Source organism: Neovison vison, chromosome 3 (genome assembly GCF_020171115.1).
Source record: "Neovison vison isolate M4711 chromosome 3, ASM_NN_V1, whole genome shotgun sequence".
Lineage (NCBI taxonomy): Eukaryota > Metazoa > Chordata > Mammalia > Carnivora > Mustelidae > Neogale > Neogale vison.
Genome location: NC_058093.1, coordinates 90,735,120 through 90,749,458, shown reverse-complemented (window position 1 = coordinate 90,749,458; position 14,339 = coordinate 90,735,120). Strand labels below are relative to the sequence as shown.

At 31.1% G+C, this 14,339-nt stretch overlaps 1 protein-coding gene across 1 annotated transcript in view; it reads right to left on the bottom strand.

Moving 5' to 3' along the window:
- Positions 1 to 14,339, bottom strand: part of LRP1B (LDL receptor related protein 1B) — a 1,985,448-nt gene that overhangs the window by 234,399 nt on the left and 1,736,710 nt on the right. Inside the window, exons 58-60 of the mRNA XM_044242553.1 lie at positions 13,133 to 13,255; positions 10,890 to 11,071; positions 1,388 to 1,587 (exon numbers count right to left, since the gene is read on the bottom strand). Coding sequence (XP_044098488.1) covers positions 1,388 to 1,587; positions 10,890 to 11,071; positions 13,133 to 13,255 — 505 coding nt within the window. The remainder of the gene's footprint in view (positions 1 to 1,387; positions 1,588 to 10,889; positions 11,072 to 13,132; positions 13,256 to 14,339) is intronic.

Here is a 14,339-nt window from a genome sequence, read left to right as displayed (position 1 = left end):
AACACCTAAATAAGTGACTCATCCAACCGCACTTGTGATATCTCAATGTTCTTGCCCTGAAACAAGCATCTTTAAAAGCTTTCTGCCAGCATTTTTAGTTAGAATGATCTAGTTGTTTAAATATAAGCTGAGGGGGACTTAGGCAAAATCATTAAGTGGTGTGACTTCAGTGACTTTTATCTCGTTTATTTTTATGTATTTCTCTATTTACTTTTTAAGTCAATGGCTTCATCCTTCTCAGGACTCCATACTGGTACACTCTTGCATGGCCTCACCTGCCAGTGAAATTATCAATAATCCTCTCTTATCATCTCCCTGGTTTCCCTCCTTCCTGGGCTTTGTCCTAAGCTTACTGCCAGGGAAGAAAGCAGCCTGAGAAACTGAACCAGGCTACTGTGTGGGCTTTCTTTGGGATCTCTCTGTGAACTTGGGCTTTTACTATTTGAAGATAAAAACACCTAATAACAAAGGTGACATTACGTCAAGAAAGATCAATAAAGAAAATCATTTATCTTCTTCATTCTGGGAAAAATATCATCTTTTCACATCTGAAGTATTTTGAGTGTTCACCGGAACTGTTTGTGGTTTCTGTTCCATCCGCGTCGTCTCCAGCCGCACCCTCTTCTCCTCCGGCATATCCTTCTCTGGTGTTCTTTTCCAATCCCTCACCCTCAGATCCTCTCCCCTCAGATGTCTCCCTTGTCCCTAATTCTAGTGTCACTTCCCTCATACCTATTTGCTTCATTCATTTGTTTTATGTTTAGAGTTTTTTAATCTACTCAGAGTTATTAAAAAAAAAAAACACACAGAAAATTGAGGTATCTGTAGAATTTTACATTTGCTGAAATTCAAATAATCTGAATGTTACCGTAATTTGAAAGCTGTTTTCCATGTTAACTTTTGTGGCCACTGTTGATAACAATAAATTCAATCATGCGTGCAGTATAATTGATAATTTTTAAATACTATTATGTCATTTCTTTAAAGAACTGTACTTTTACTTAGTATTTTTTTAAAAATAAGCCCTACCAGTGCAGTAATAACCTTATGTTTATAAACATGTAATCTTCTGTTTCAATCTAGTCAGGATTTATGTATACATTAACTAAGAAAAATATTGTTCAATTATTATAAAAACTATTTTAAAACATACAATTAGAAAAAATATTGTCAAAATGATTTTTATACATGATTACAGAGGCTCTGAATAAATATGCCTAATTCTTATTTACCAATATTGTTATAAAGGAGTATAGTAATATAATCTTAAATTACAAAATGTATTTGAAATTATGTATAATGAATAAAAATAATTGTACACCTGTTTCTAAATGAATAATTTATGCACGATTAAAATATACTGAGTCATTGGTGCTACCAGACCAACCTTTGTGTCTATGAGATCCATCCATGTTGCTAAATTCAATATGATTTTCATCAGCCCAGTAGAGTCTATGGTTGACATAATCTATTGTTAGTGCCATGGGTCTAGAAATCTTGGTTTCTATGACAACACTCTGATTGGTTCCATCCATTCCAACACGGCCAATGTGAGGATACTCACAGCAGTCAATCCAATACAAATACCTAGGAAAGAAAATCAATAGCCATTTTGTTTACAGACACTCAGGGCGTGAAACATCACACAATATTTCACTTATTTACTCAGATTTCCCCAAATTAATTCATGGTATCTCTCTGAATTGTAACTTCTAAGAAGCATATTTTAAATACAAGCTTTTCTTATGATTTTTATTAAACAAATAACACACTTTGAAATATCCACATAATTTTAAGTATGTTTCCTTTAGCACACAAACCTGTATAGAGAACATTATTTCTACAAACATTAACAAATTACAGATCCCTAAAACTAACAGAAATAAGCCTTCAAGCTGCATATGTAATGTTGGAGGAATAACTATCCAGATTTTTTTTTTCCTTTTTGGTTCATTACCAATGAAAACTTCAAAATGATTCATGGAGGAGTACATTATATTTGCCTGAATCTGCATTCCTTACTGTGACTCTTAATATTTAAATTAATTAAAACCATATGATATTAAATGAACTGTATTGTTCCTCAGTCACACTAACCATGTTTCAAGTACCCAATAGCCATATGTCACATGGCTACCATATCCAACAGCATAGATATAGAACACTTCCATAACCATGGAAAGTTCTATTGGGCAGTACTGATTTCAATTATGTTATTGGAAGTTCTAGAGTAAGGTATATCAGATAGTAGTTTAAAAAAATAAACAAAAAAGGAAGAAAGTTATATTAGTACTAAAACTAACTGAGTTAAACATAAATATTATACACTGGTAAAATAGAAATAATGTATAAGTGACAGAAATTACTGAGAAATTTCTACTTAATTAAACCATCTATTTTTTTTCTTATAGTAGAAAAAACTCACTTTATTTTGCTGAATATGTTTCCTTCTCTATATGATTCAAGATTTGAGTTAGAGAATCATTAACATCCATTTCACATTCCAACACCAAAACTGAAACTTACTAACCCAAGTAGTTTCCCCAGATCCATTCTTTTCTTTTTAGTAAGTATAAAATCATTGACTATTAATTCTTCAAATTTGGAAAATGTAGTAATTAAAATAATATAGTATGGAAATTATTCTATATGATTTATAACTGCCATATTTGATTTAAAATCAAAATATTCCTTAAAGAAAAATCTTGCTCATACATGCTGATAGTGATAACTGTGTTGAGACATTTTAACCACACACTACAAATGAAATAAAAGATTTGAAGAAAAACCATTTATCAAATACTGGGCTAACATAAATAATCATTGTAAGAAATATGTGTATTTTTGTGCTGACAATTATTTTGGGAGGTTCTGCATAAAGGTAGGGGATAGCAGATTATAATATATTTTTAAAAATTTCTTACTTGCCAAAATATCATTAAGAGTCCTAATTATGCATGACACTTAAAATAAGAAATTTGTATCTGATAAGGACTACACGAAAGGTAGACTATTGCAAGCAGAGATTCAAGGAGAGCTCTGAGAGTGAGAAGTTAAAAACATGTTTGAGTCTGGAAATTCAACAGTCAAGTTTGTATAGTATAATACTGGATTGCTATCCAGTGCTTATGTATATCTATGTTCGTTCTGAACAAATTTGAAAATCTCAAATCACCAGATAATAAAAGATACCAAACCTTTCAGAAATTGATTAAAAGTATTTTTTCTTTAAATCTTCAATTATTTTAAGTTATTTAAATCTTGAATTTTTATTTTTATTTTGAAAGCAAACACATGTTAGCAAAATACAACTAGAAAAACACAATCCATTCCTTTCCAATAACTTTATGGGGGTGCACCTTGCTGTGTATACTAGAGATAATGACAGTCCAGATAAAAAGGAAGAAAATGAATCAGAAGGAAGTAAAAATGCAAAGACAGTTTATGTCATTGAAATCAGAACATTCCTCCTTACCATATGACTCTGAATCTTGGGAACACTAACAAAGCAATATTTTTTCCCTAATAGGTGATATCATTTATATGCTAGCTTCTCTCACACATGTCAGATATGACTAAATATATGTGGACTTCTATACAACCATGATGTTTTTGAAAAGTGAATATAAACAATAAAAATTTAAAGTAGTATTTCAATAACATTCTGTATCATTACAAAGTACATGCCCAATATAGCTAAATTAGAGGAAATATTCATATTTCTATTTAACTATTTACATATGCTTCCACTTGAAATTAAAACATCCCAAAAGTTAAAAAGAAGAGTTTTCTCCATCAAATGCTATCAATACAGTATTGCAAATTACTGGATGTGAATAATAATACATTTTTTGGAGTGTAATTTAGGAATTCCAAAGGGCCTGACCTCCATGTAATAGGAATCTAAAATTTATATCTACAATCTGAACTTTTTTTTTTTTTTTTGACTAGTCTCATCACCATCTTGAGCCAAGGTATCAAGAACAGGAAGAGCATATTTCAGGGAGTCTGACATCTGTTACATCATTCTCAGAAAGCTTTCCAAGAGTTTTGAAATCCTGTCCCTGCCATTCAAGCTCTCCTTTAAAAAAGGCACAAAAATACTTCTCTCAGTGACTCCCCACCATTAAAATATGTCACTTCAGCTCCAGTTGGAATATTTACTTTTTCACTTCTGTGCTTCCATAAAAATCACTGGAAGAGACCATTCCTCTTCAATTACATAGATCTTTTCAGTTAGACATAATTCACTTTGCCCCTCCATTCACCACAAATTCTTCCCTGATCACATTTTTCAAGATAGGTTTCAAGATTAAACATATTTGAGAAATGCTTTCTTTAACAAAATAAGCATCATCTTTTTTCCTCCTTTTTATCGTGAAAGCTTTTAATATGCTTAATATGACAGTGTTTCTCTCAAAGGGAGGTATAATGTCCCTTTTTTTATCACATAATCTTAGGTGATAGCATTTATTTTCCTAGGGAAACACTTTGGGAAACTGTGCTTTAGCTTTTTTTGGTCTACAGAATTACTATCTTTTATCTCACTTACAGTTACTCAATTACACAATGTGTAATTGAACAACACATATATTGTGAACATAGGAACACACAAAGTACTAACATAGATTCTCAGGCCTCATAATCAAAGAACCTACCTCGATTTACTCACGCTGGTATAACAACTCTAATAAGTACCAGAACCATTCTTAAGTAGATTGAGAACAATATTTTGAAACAATAATTTTTGAGGCCATATTATGTACCAGGTACTCCTTAGAACTGGGAACACAGAGGTAAACAGATACGATTTTTGCCTTTAAAGATCTCTCAGTGAATACAATATAGGTCGATGTAAAACAAATGAAAAAAAGTATAATGATAAAACTACTTTACTACGGAGGCACGAAAGAAGGAATGATAATTTTACCTAGATGAAAGAAAGCATGAAATAAATATTGTGCTCACTGATATTTCTTTGAACATAAATCTTATATTCATAGCTACCTTACAAAGATATGAATAATCCTTATCTCCTTCAGATTTTAGAGCAAAATATAACTTAATTGAAGATTTTAATGCTGTAACAAATCTTAAAGGTCATTAGCCTGGGACCTTCATTTTACTGATAAACGGAAAGCATATAAGATTATGTGTGTTGTCACAGTCTATTATAATAGTGATACAGTTGGAACAAGGGCTCAGGTCTCTAGATTTATAGACTACCTTTTTCTCTAAGCACCACTATGTAGAGCCTTCAGGAAATGAGTTCTAGAAACAGACTCATGAGGTTCAAATTTCGGGTTGACCTATTACTAGCTGCGTGAATGTGGCCAATTTAACCTCTTTGAGACTGTGTTTACTCACATGTTGAAAAGATTAATAATAGTTCCTCCTCATAAGATCATCATGAGGATTAAGTGATGGAATACAGGAAATACATTTAGAGCATTGGTAAACATGGTGTAAGAGTTTAGCAAATATTAGCTATTATTTTTTATCTGTACTATGTATGTATTATATATTTCATATATATCTGTCTACTCCCTCTATATATATATTGGTTTAGTAATACTCACCTAATAGGTTGCATCTGAATTGAGCATATAATTTTATGTAATTTGTCTCTATTTTGTGTTTTATCAGTCTTTTTAAGTACTCATCAACCAAAAGAAGAATATAAAAAGATTCTATTACATTGAAGAAAAATATAATTTAACTCTTTTCAGGTATGTATGAATCTTCATAGACACAGGATTGCTCTTTCCTTATGAATACCCACCTTCTGATGGTTAAGCTTTAATGGTTTAACTTTCCATACTTAAGCCCCTCTACCATACATTTTTTCCAAGTTTTCCAGTAAGACTGTACCAGATATTCTGATAATTTTAACATCTGAAATTCAACTTCTTAAAAACTACTTAAGTACAAAATTTTCTATAAATGGTCAAAGCTGAAAAATGAAAACTTCATTGAAAATGTCAAAAGGGGAGTTCCAAATTTCATCCATATTATATGTAATGTTTACCTAGGATCACATCTGAAAAACCTCAGCCCCAAATGGTATCTACTCTGTAAGTTATAACAAAGTGTGAACAAAGAAAATAATGTCTGCTGTAACCATAACAATAGGCTTCTGTGGTTCCTGAGGATGGCTTTTATAGTTATATAATATGTTCCATTTCTTTAAAAAATTAAAATAGAATTCTGCTGTTTTTACTATTTTTTTCCTGAATTCAGGAAATAGATATTTCTTCCAACAGCAATTATTTCTAATTTTAAATTATAATTAATTTTTGATGTTCATTTCCTGTATGTTTTTGACTAAATATGGATAAGTTTAAAAATTGGTAGAGAAAGGATTTTTTTAATGCAACTGTTTGTTTTTATAGAATATTTCTATTTTCCCACAGAAATCAGAAACTGAGTTTTTATTCCTAGCATGCCTTTCATTTCCTCATAACAAAAGTTCCCTTATGACCTTTCTCCTCGAAACATGCAGGTTATTTACATACTGATGTATTGGTTTGGGCAATGATGCAGGTATAATGTCCCTGCAGCTATACCCTATTTGCTGTGTATATCCAGTTACCCATTTATTATTTCCTTCTGCAGTGAATTTAACAAGCTCTGTGTTTGGTACAACCAGTGATTAAACCAAGCCTTCTTGTGAAAAGAATTCACTTTCTAGATGGAGAGATAGACATTTGTACCAGTAATCATCTTATGTATATCTAAAACTAATATAATATTTTATGTCAATTATACCTCAAAAAATAAAAATTAAAAAAAATAAAAAGTCATGCAATGGTATGTGGTCAATATGTAGGGATTTCTTAGGCACAGCTGGGGAATGTTTCACAGAGGAAGCAATATTCCGTGCTGTTGCTGGAAAAATGGTAAGTTATTCAAACTTGAGGAAAATGAGAAGGGCATTCTAGGAAGAAAGAATGACATATGGAAGATACAGAAACATAAAATGTGTCTTTTTCAAATGTATTTGCATTATCATTATCTGTATTGGCAATAGTGGATACAGATACTGAGTTATATATGAGTCCTTCAATATATTTTCATTAAAATATATTTATAATTCAAAATAGCACCTAGCATTATTTTCTTAGGGTATTGCTAACAGACTACTAGAAAAGAAATCCAAAGAAAAATATTCTTAATAATAAAGCACGCTTGTAATGATTGTATTTTTTCCAAAATATTCATATCCACATTTAAAATCTTGTAAAAAGGCTATTTATTAAAATGGAAGAAACTATAGTAGTTTTGTCTTTATGTTTTTTTCTTATCTCTGTTTGCATGGTTCCTGAAAAACACGATCACGATCCAAGATCATTTTGTTTCTGAAAATTCTAATATGATATAATAGGAAAAGTAAGGGACCAAAGCTTGAGAATTAGGTTAAATCCTCAATTTAGTATCTTACTACCTATATGATCCTGAGAGAATCACTAGGCCCTTTTGAGGTTGAATGTTCTTTTCTGTACTTTAAGGATAATAGTTAGAATAAAAATGTTTTTCTCACAGACTCAGAAAAACAGTACAAGCAACTAAAGTGATAAATGCAGACACAGTTTTCAAATTCATAGAATTCTAGAGAAGCGGCTAGGTATCTTCATTATCATTGTTATTACATGGGAACTCCAATTCCAGTAGGTTTACACACTGATCATCTCCCTTTCTTATCTCTGCCACTTTCCTGTATTCCTCATATTCTAGGGAGATCTTCCTCTATTAACCTGTTTGCCTGAACCAGAAATCTTATAAGGTTTGTTTTGTTGCTGTTATTTTGATCCCTAGGCCTTTTTCTGCTCTGTAAAGTGGACTGGTATCAAAGTTTCACAAATGTACAAACTTAAATTGTCCCAAACATGAGTTCTTTTCAGTTCCTTGAAAGTGCCATGCTCTTCTAGGCATCTTTGCTTTCCCACAGAGCTTGTTCTTTTTGCGTGCTCTGAAGTGCACTGCATCTCCTGACTAATTCTTACTCTACCCATCTTGTCCAGGAAGCGGACTCTGAATCTAGTTGAGATAGAAACATTTTCTATTTTTTTTCTATTTTAATAAGTTACTGCATTGTATTGTAATTATTTACTCATCTGCCTACCCACTGAACTGTGAAATATCTAGAGGTAAGACTATGCCATTTATTTTTTTGGTGCTACTTAGAACAGGGACAGAAAGACACTAAATGCTAAAGAAATATGAGTTGAATTAATGAATGAGTAGATTAATCTTCTATTAACAGTAATATCACACATTCACTTTATTGTCTGTCATAATGGTCTTTGCTATGGGATTACCTGAAATAACATTAATCATCCAAAAAACTAAATTACGCTCAGTCTGGCTTTAACATTATATTTCCTATTCTACTTTAAAATGTGCATATATATATATATATTCTGCATAAATGACAACTTTTATAAACACTGGTGTAAATAATATTAATTGCCCCCAACTTATGATAAATTACAACAGCATTTCCCAAACTAAACCAGATAACAGAATGATTAGGATAATTAGATCTCAGCTGAATTTAAATGTAACAAACAGGAAGGTGATCAATCTGTCTACTTGATCTACTTATCATTCTTAGTAACCACCATATGAAATTGATATTGTGACAATTGGGATACTATCATTAAAAGACAGAAAGGACCTCTAAGCTACCTCCTAAAAGTTTAGTTGCTTCATTACATTAGTCCAGTGATCTTTATCCTCCTTTACACAAATGATTCCCTTATCCTTCACTAAATATCAGGGCAGAAATTACTCTCCTTAAGGAAATGGGGGGTCAGTCATGTTGGCCAATTCAAAACATATGTAAACTGTGATGTTAATCTAATGTAGAAATATTCAAGGGCATTTTTATCACATAATCTTATAATTTAAGCTGATTTTTTAAAGCAGGATTACACAATATTTTAGACAGTTATGAAATTTTCACCCTGAAGCGCATATCATACAAACTAAAATCCCAGTTTGCCCTATTGTCTCACGTTGGGGAAGAAGAAAAACAGCAGGTACAAAATGGTGTCATTAAATTTTATCTGCTAAAATAGGTGGCTTTAATTGTTACATAAAAAGATCTGATTTTTATCTTTTTTTCCATATCTATATCATAATAATATATTATCCAAAATTGCAATCAAGGGAGTCTTTCATAATATTTACAGTAATTTAGTACTTCACTATTTTAACTGACACTTTTGATGGATAGGTTTATGTTAATGATAACTTAAGGCTGCTTTCAGTTTACAGGGTAATAATACCTATAACCCAGGAGAAATAAAACTTAAAGCTAAGCTCAGCTGTGTTCACTAGGCAAAGACACAATTTTTGCTTTATAACTAATAAATTCCACAATACTATTATGATCTACAGGTAATGCTTGTCTGTTTAATATGAAGCATCTTGAAGAGTATAAAATGAGAAGCTAAGCCAACCCTATTGGTTTCAAAAAAAAAGGACAATGGTTTGAAAACACTAAAATAAATATCATCTGATAAAATACTGAAGTAATTAAAATATTCACATTCTTAGGAATGAATGATGACAATAGTTAAGCTTAGTACAACTGGCCATTATTTCCTGTTACATATTAAAAAGAAACTCTCGTGACTCTGTTTCAATTAAAATGGAATTGACACTCTTTTGAATCTTCTGTTGCTATGGTAAGGAAAATACTTTAAAAGGTAACAAAATGGTTACATAATTATATAGCAAAAACCTAAAAGTTGTACATAACCTTGGAAACAGAAGAGTATTTATAGTATAAGTCTTCTCCTATTAGGTACTGCTTTTACCCAAAGTAAAGTTTAAAATTAAGCTATAAAATATATAGTGATATGATCACATTGCCAATTATAAACATAAGGGAAGAAAAAAAAAACAGTTGTTACACATTAGCAAGAAACTATTGCTAGTTGTTGTATATGATATGATAAAAGCAGTAATTTCATGAGACATATTAAGTGAAATTAATTTATACAGCAGAAAATTTAGAGCACTACTGTGATCATGACACTTGTTACTGTGAATGTGTCCTATTTTAAAGAATCACATTTTCTCTAAATTTGTTCTTTTAACAAGCACGTTAAGAAGGTTGAACTTCTACAGAGATCATTTTGGAGTATGTAATCACTCTAAATTATAATGGGAAGGAAAAAAAAAAAAAAGGAAAGGCATGCCTTCTTTACCAAACAACACAATTAAAAGTGAATGATAATGGTCATAGTCTACAGAACTTTAACAGCCATACCTGACTTTGACTCCTAAATTCTGACACCTTTATTGTGTGTTCTTCCCTCATCTGGAATCTCTAGCCTGCTGTCCTTAACCCTTACAATGATTTATTCTCCTTTCTTACAATGAAATGCAACTCAAACACAGCTCCAATATGGATCTTTCTCAGTATTTCCATTTTGCTATCCCTTTGGAATGCATGGATAATGTACTTGTTATTTATTATTCATGGACAATACTTACGTCTCTTGCCCTAAAGTGGTACAGGAATTATATCATCTGTATTCATGACCAACCACAATCACTTCTTTTCCTCCAAGATTTAAAAGCATTAAAATTAGAGAAATCTGCACATTTTATTTATTTCCACTACATTTATAGATTACTTAGAAAAACAGTTGCATTTAAAACTTTTAAAAATACTTGCTGAAAAATCTCATCATTTTAAACGTTTTTCTTTTTCACTGTGGTAGTCACATTCCTATTTTTGACTTCCCAGTAAGAATGTCTACACATTACACTTCATCTTGGTTTTCATGTTAAAACCTACAGAATGGGATTTACCACACTGAATGTAATCCACAGTTTCAATCTTTAATTTAAGATTTTCAATGTTTGTTACAAACCCAGCTCGAGGATCCAAAGACAGGTCCCGGGGGAACTTCAGCCTTTTGCTAACAAGTATAGTAGGGTATAAACCGTTGAGTTTGGATACTTCAATGATCCTCTTTTCTGTGTCAGACCAATAGAGGTTTTTTCCAATCCAATCGACAGCAAGTGCATTGGGGACAGCTGTGTTATGTACTACCTAACAAGGTAAGAATTTAAAAGTTAACAATGTAAATACCTAGTTTAAGAACTGAGCAACTGCTTTTTGATTTTTACAGAGATAATAGAATTCTACTTAAACATTAGAAATAGTATCTAAACATAAACATAGAACATGTTTACCCTAATAAAATTACTTACTCATTTGTGATGCAAGGAATTACAATATCTGTAATCAGGCCCTTAAATATGACATATGGAGTTATGATATAAACACCAAAATAAAAAACTGTTGGGCAGCTACAAATTTGTTGATGACATTATTGTTATAGTGTACCATCTTCTGAAAACTGGGGGGAGAAGTTCTATCACACACAAAGACATACACACAGAATTATTGATATTATTTACTTTTAACAGGTTCTTGAGGAGATACCAATGGCATTCTCTACTTTCCTAACTGCTCTTGCCTTGCCCTATTCAAATTATCTACTACAACAAGAGTAAAAAAAAAATATATATATATAAGCGAGAACATACCTTATTTCAACCTAAACAAAAAAAGTGAAATTCATATGACTGCTGCACTTCATTCTAACCCATGTCAATATCAGCTATAATAAGGATATAAACTTTGTATGTATAAACATGATGCATATAAAATAACCAAAGATTCTGTATAACTGCTATTTCTGAGTTCTCAATGATTTGAGGATTATGTGAAAGGAGAAACTGAATTTGGGGCTATACATCAGTCAATGGTTATATATTAGAAACAAGAAAACAATAATCAAAGTTCATAGTTATTCTTTCCCTAGTGTTGTCAGTAGTAAAGATAATAGCATTTTCAGAAACTAATGGTATCAATCTACTGTACTGAATTGCAAGATATCTTTTCTTCTTTCTCCCAAATTCTACCTTTAAAAAAATTGGCATGGCTGACAATTTACATGAAAATCAGTGAATTAGTTATCTCAATAGAAATATGATTCATTTTGTGACCCTATGTTATGACATGATTTAAGATCCTAATGTGCTAGTAGTCCCAAGGCAGTAGATAATTAATCCTTTAGAATATTAAAAGATATTAAAAAATACAAAGGAAACCAAAAATTTAAATGTAAAAAAATATGATCAAATTTGGGTGACGGTACTTTGACAATTTCTTTATAAATAGTCAAAGAATTAAAAAAGACAAAATTCATCTGTTTCTTTGTTCTATAAATAAACTGGTATTTCATTTAAAATTATCAGTTTATACATAAATATATAAAGTTTATATATAAATACAATCACACTGGTTGTCTTGGTATTGCATAAACATATTTCAAGATTTTATTAATATTTTCAAAAATGATTGTTTCCACTAAAAATTTCTGTATATTAGAGATGGCTACAAAAAGAGTCAAAGTAATTGATACATTCTATGTACTTGAATTTAAATGTCTTTATAATATATTTTACTTCATATAAGCAACAAAAATTATTTTATTTTTTCATATAATTTTAGTTTAAAACACAAGGTAACACAGTGCTCACTGCAGCAGAAAAAAAACTCAAGATAACTCAGAAATAGTGCCAACTAGCTCATATCTAGAATGTGACATATATTTAATTATGATGCTGTCTGATCAGAACATTCATGATTTTACAGAAATGCATTAAATTATTTCCTCGTATTGAAGGTTAATTTTAATAGAGCTATAATTTCAATCTAGAGTCTAGTAATTAATTTTTTCAATTATAGATTCTCAGACTCAACTTTGCCTTTTATATAAATCAACACAATTGCAGGTCAGGCACTAATCATTCAAGCCAAAAGCATTCCTCACGTTTTGTAAGGTTGTGAATAAAGTTCTGAATTTTATTTTCCCAATTTGATTTCTATCTTATTGCAAGAAGTAGTGTTATAATGAAACATGTGGATTAAAAAGCCTCATGTTTCATATTTAAAGTATGTATTAACACTGTACAAATGTGAAATTCAAATCAACCTAATACATTCTATGAGTCGTATTTTTACCATGAAATAGTATTTTCTATTCAAGTCAGATATACCAATAAAATATCCAATAATCCCATCACTGTAACATGCAGTTACCTTTATGTCAGTTCCATTTAAACACATTCTATTTATGCGGCTGCCATTGGGTCGGCTAGAATCAATCCAGTAGATGAATTCTTCTCTGTAATCAAAATCTATAGCAATAACATTGTTTAATCCCTAAAAATAAAAAAGGATATGTTTGAATAATAGTTTATAGAAATTATTTTTAAATGTTTTGTTTTAGTTCATAAGAACCACTATCTTCCTTTGAACCTAAATAGTTATAGTTATTACAATGAAGAGCATTTGTGACCAATTCTTTTTAAAAGCACTTTATGTTTATATCTTCTCTGTGCCATACACTTAAGATCTTGCATAATTCATTTGAAAATACTTTCCATGCGGGTCACAAAAATTTTGGACTACTTATAGATAAAGATTTGAGTAAATAGCCAGTACTGAGTGGAAAAAAAAATTTGCTTTTAGGGAGATCAAGTGAAAGACTCTCACTTTAGGTTAATATTAAAAAGTATTAATTTAATGTCATTATTATCTGTTGTGTAGAATAACCAGAAAAGAGAGTACATCTAAATTGGAAAGGCCAAAGATCCCTGAAGATTGAAGATGAGCCCTGGGTAGCCATTTGATCAGTCAGAAAAGAAGGTTTAGAATTGACTTTGTCCAAAATCATTTGTCTCAACAAGATAAATCAGCTGCCTCATTTTGTTTCTTCCTGCTTCCAAAGGCCCTTCAGACAAGAGACTGCCATGTCAGAATTTAAAATTTATAATCTTGAGAGTTGTCAGTATTTGACTAAAGAGGAACTGGGTGGTCAACATCTTTTTATTCCACATAGAAAGAGTAGGGAATGCCTGCCTTCAGACTCCTGTCTTTTTCAGAAGGTAAGAAAACTGAACATGAATCCAACTGATAGGTTTCTGGATACCACAGTTCTATGGTGTGATGGGTATGTCTTTTGACAGATTTGATTTGAGAATTGTACATCAGGATCTGGAAATCTTTTTTAGGTGCTGAATTATTCAAATGATTTTGAGGGATTAATTTAATTCTGACCGTTTGTCAGCGCTCATAGATTTACTACGCCAATGGACTAACAAAACTTGGATCAGGATTTCCATTGTGTTAACTCATTTTTAAGGCTTGGATAGTTATTAATACATGAATTTTATGTATTAAAAATAATTGACACTATAGACATTTGGCAAAGCCCTAGAGAGCCATACCATTATATCTGTTGTAA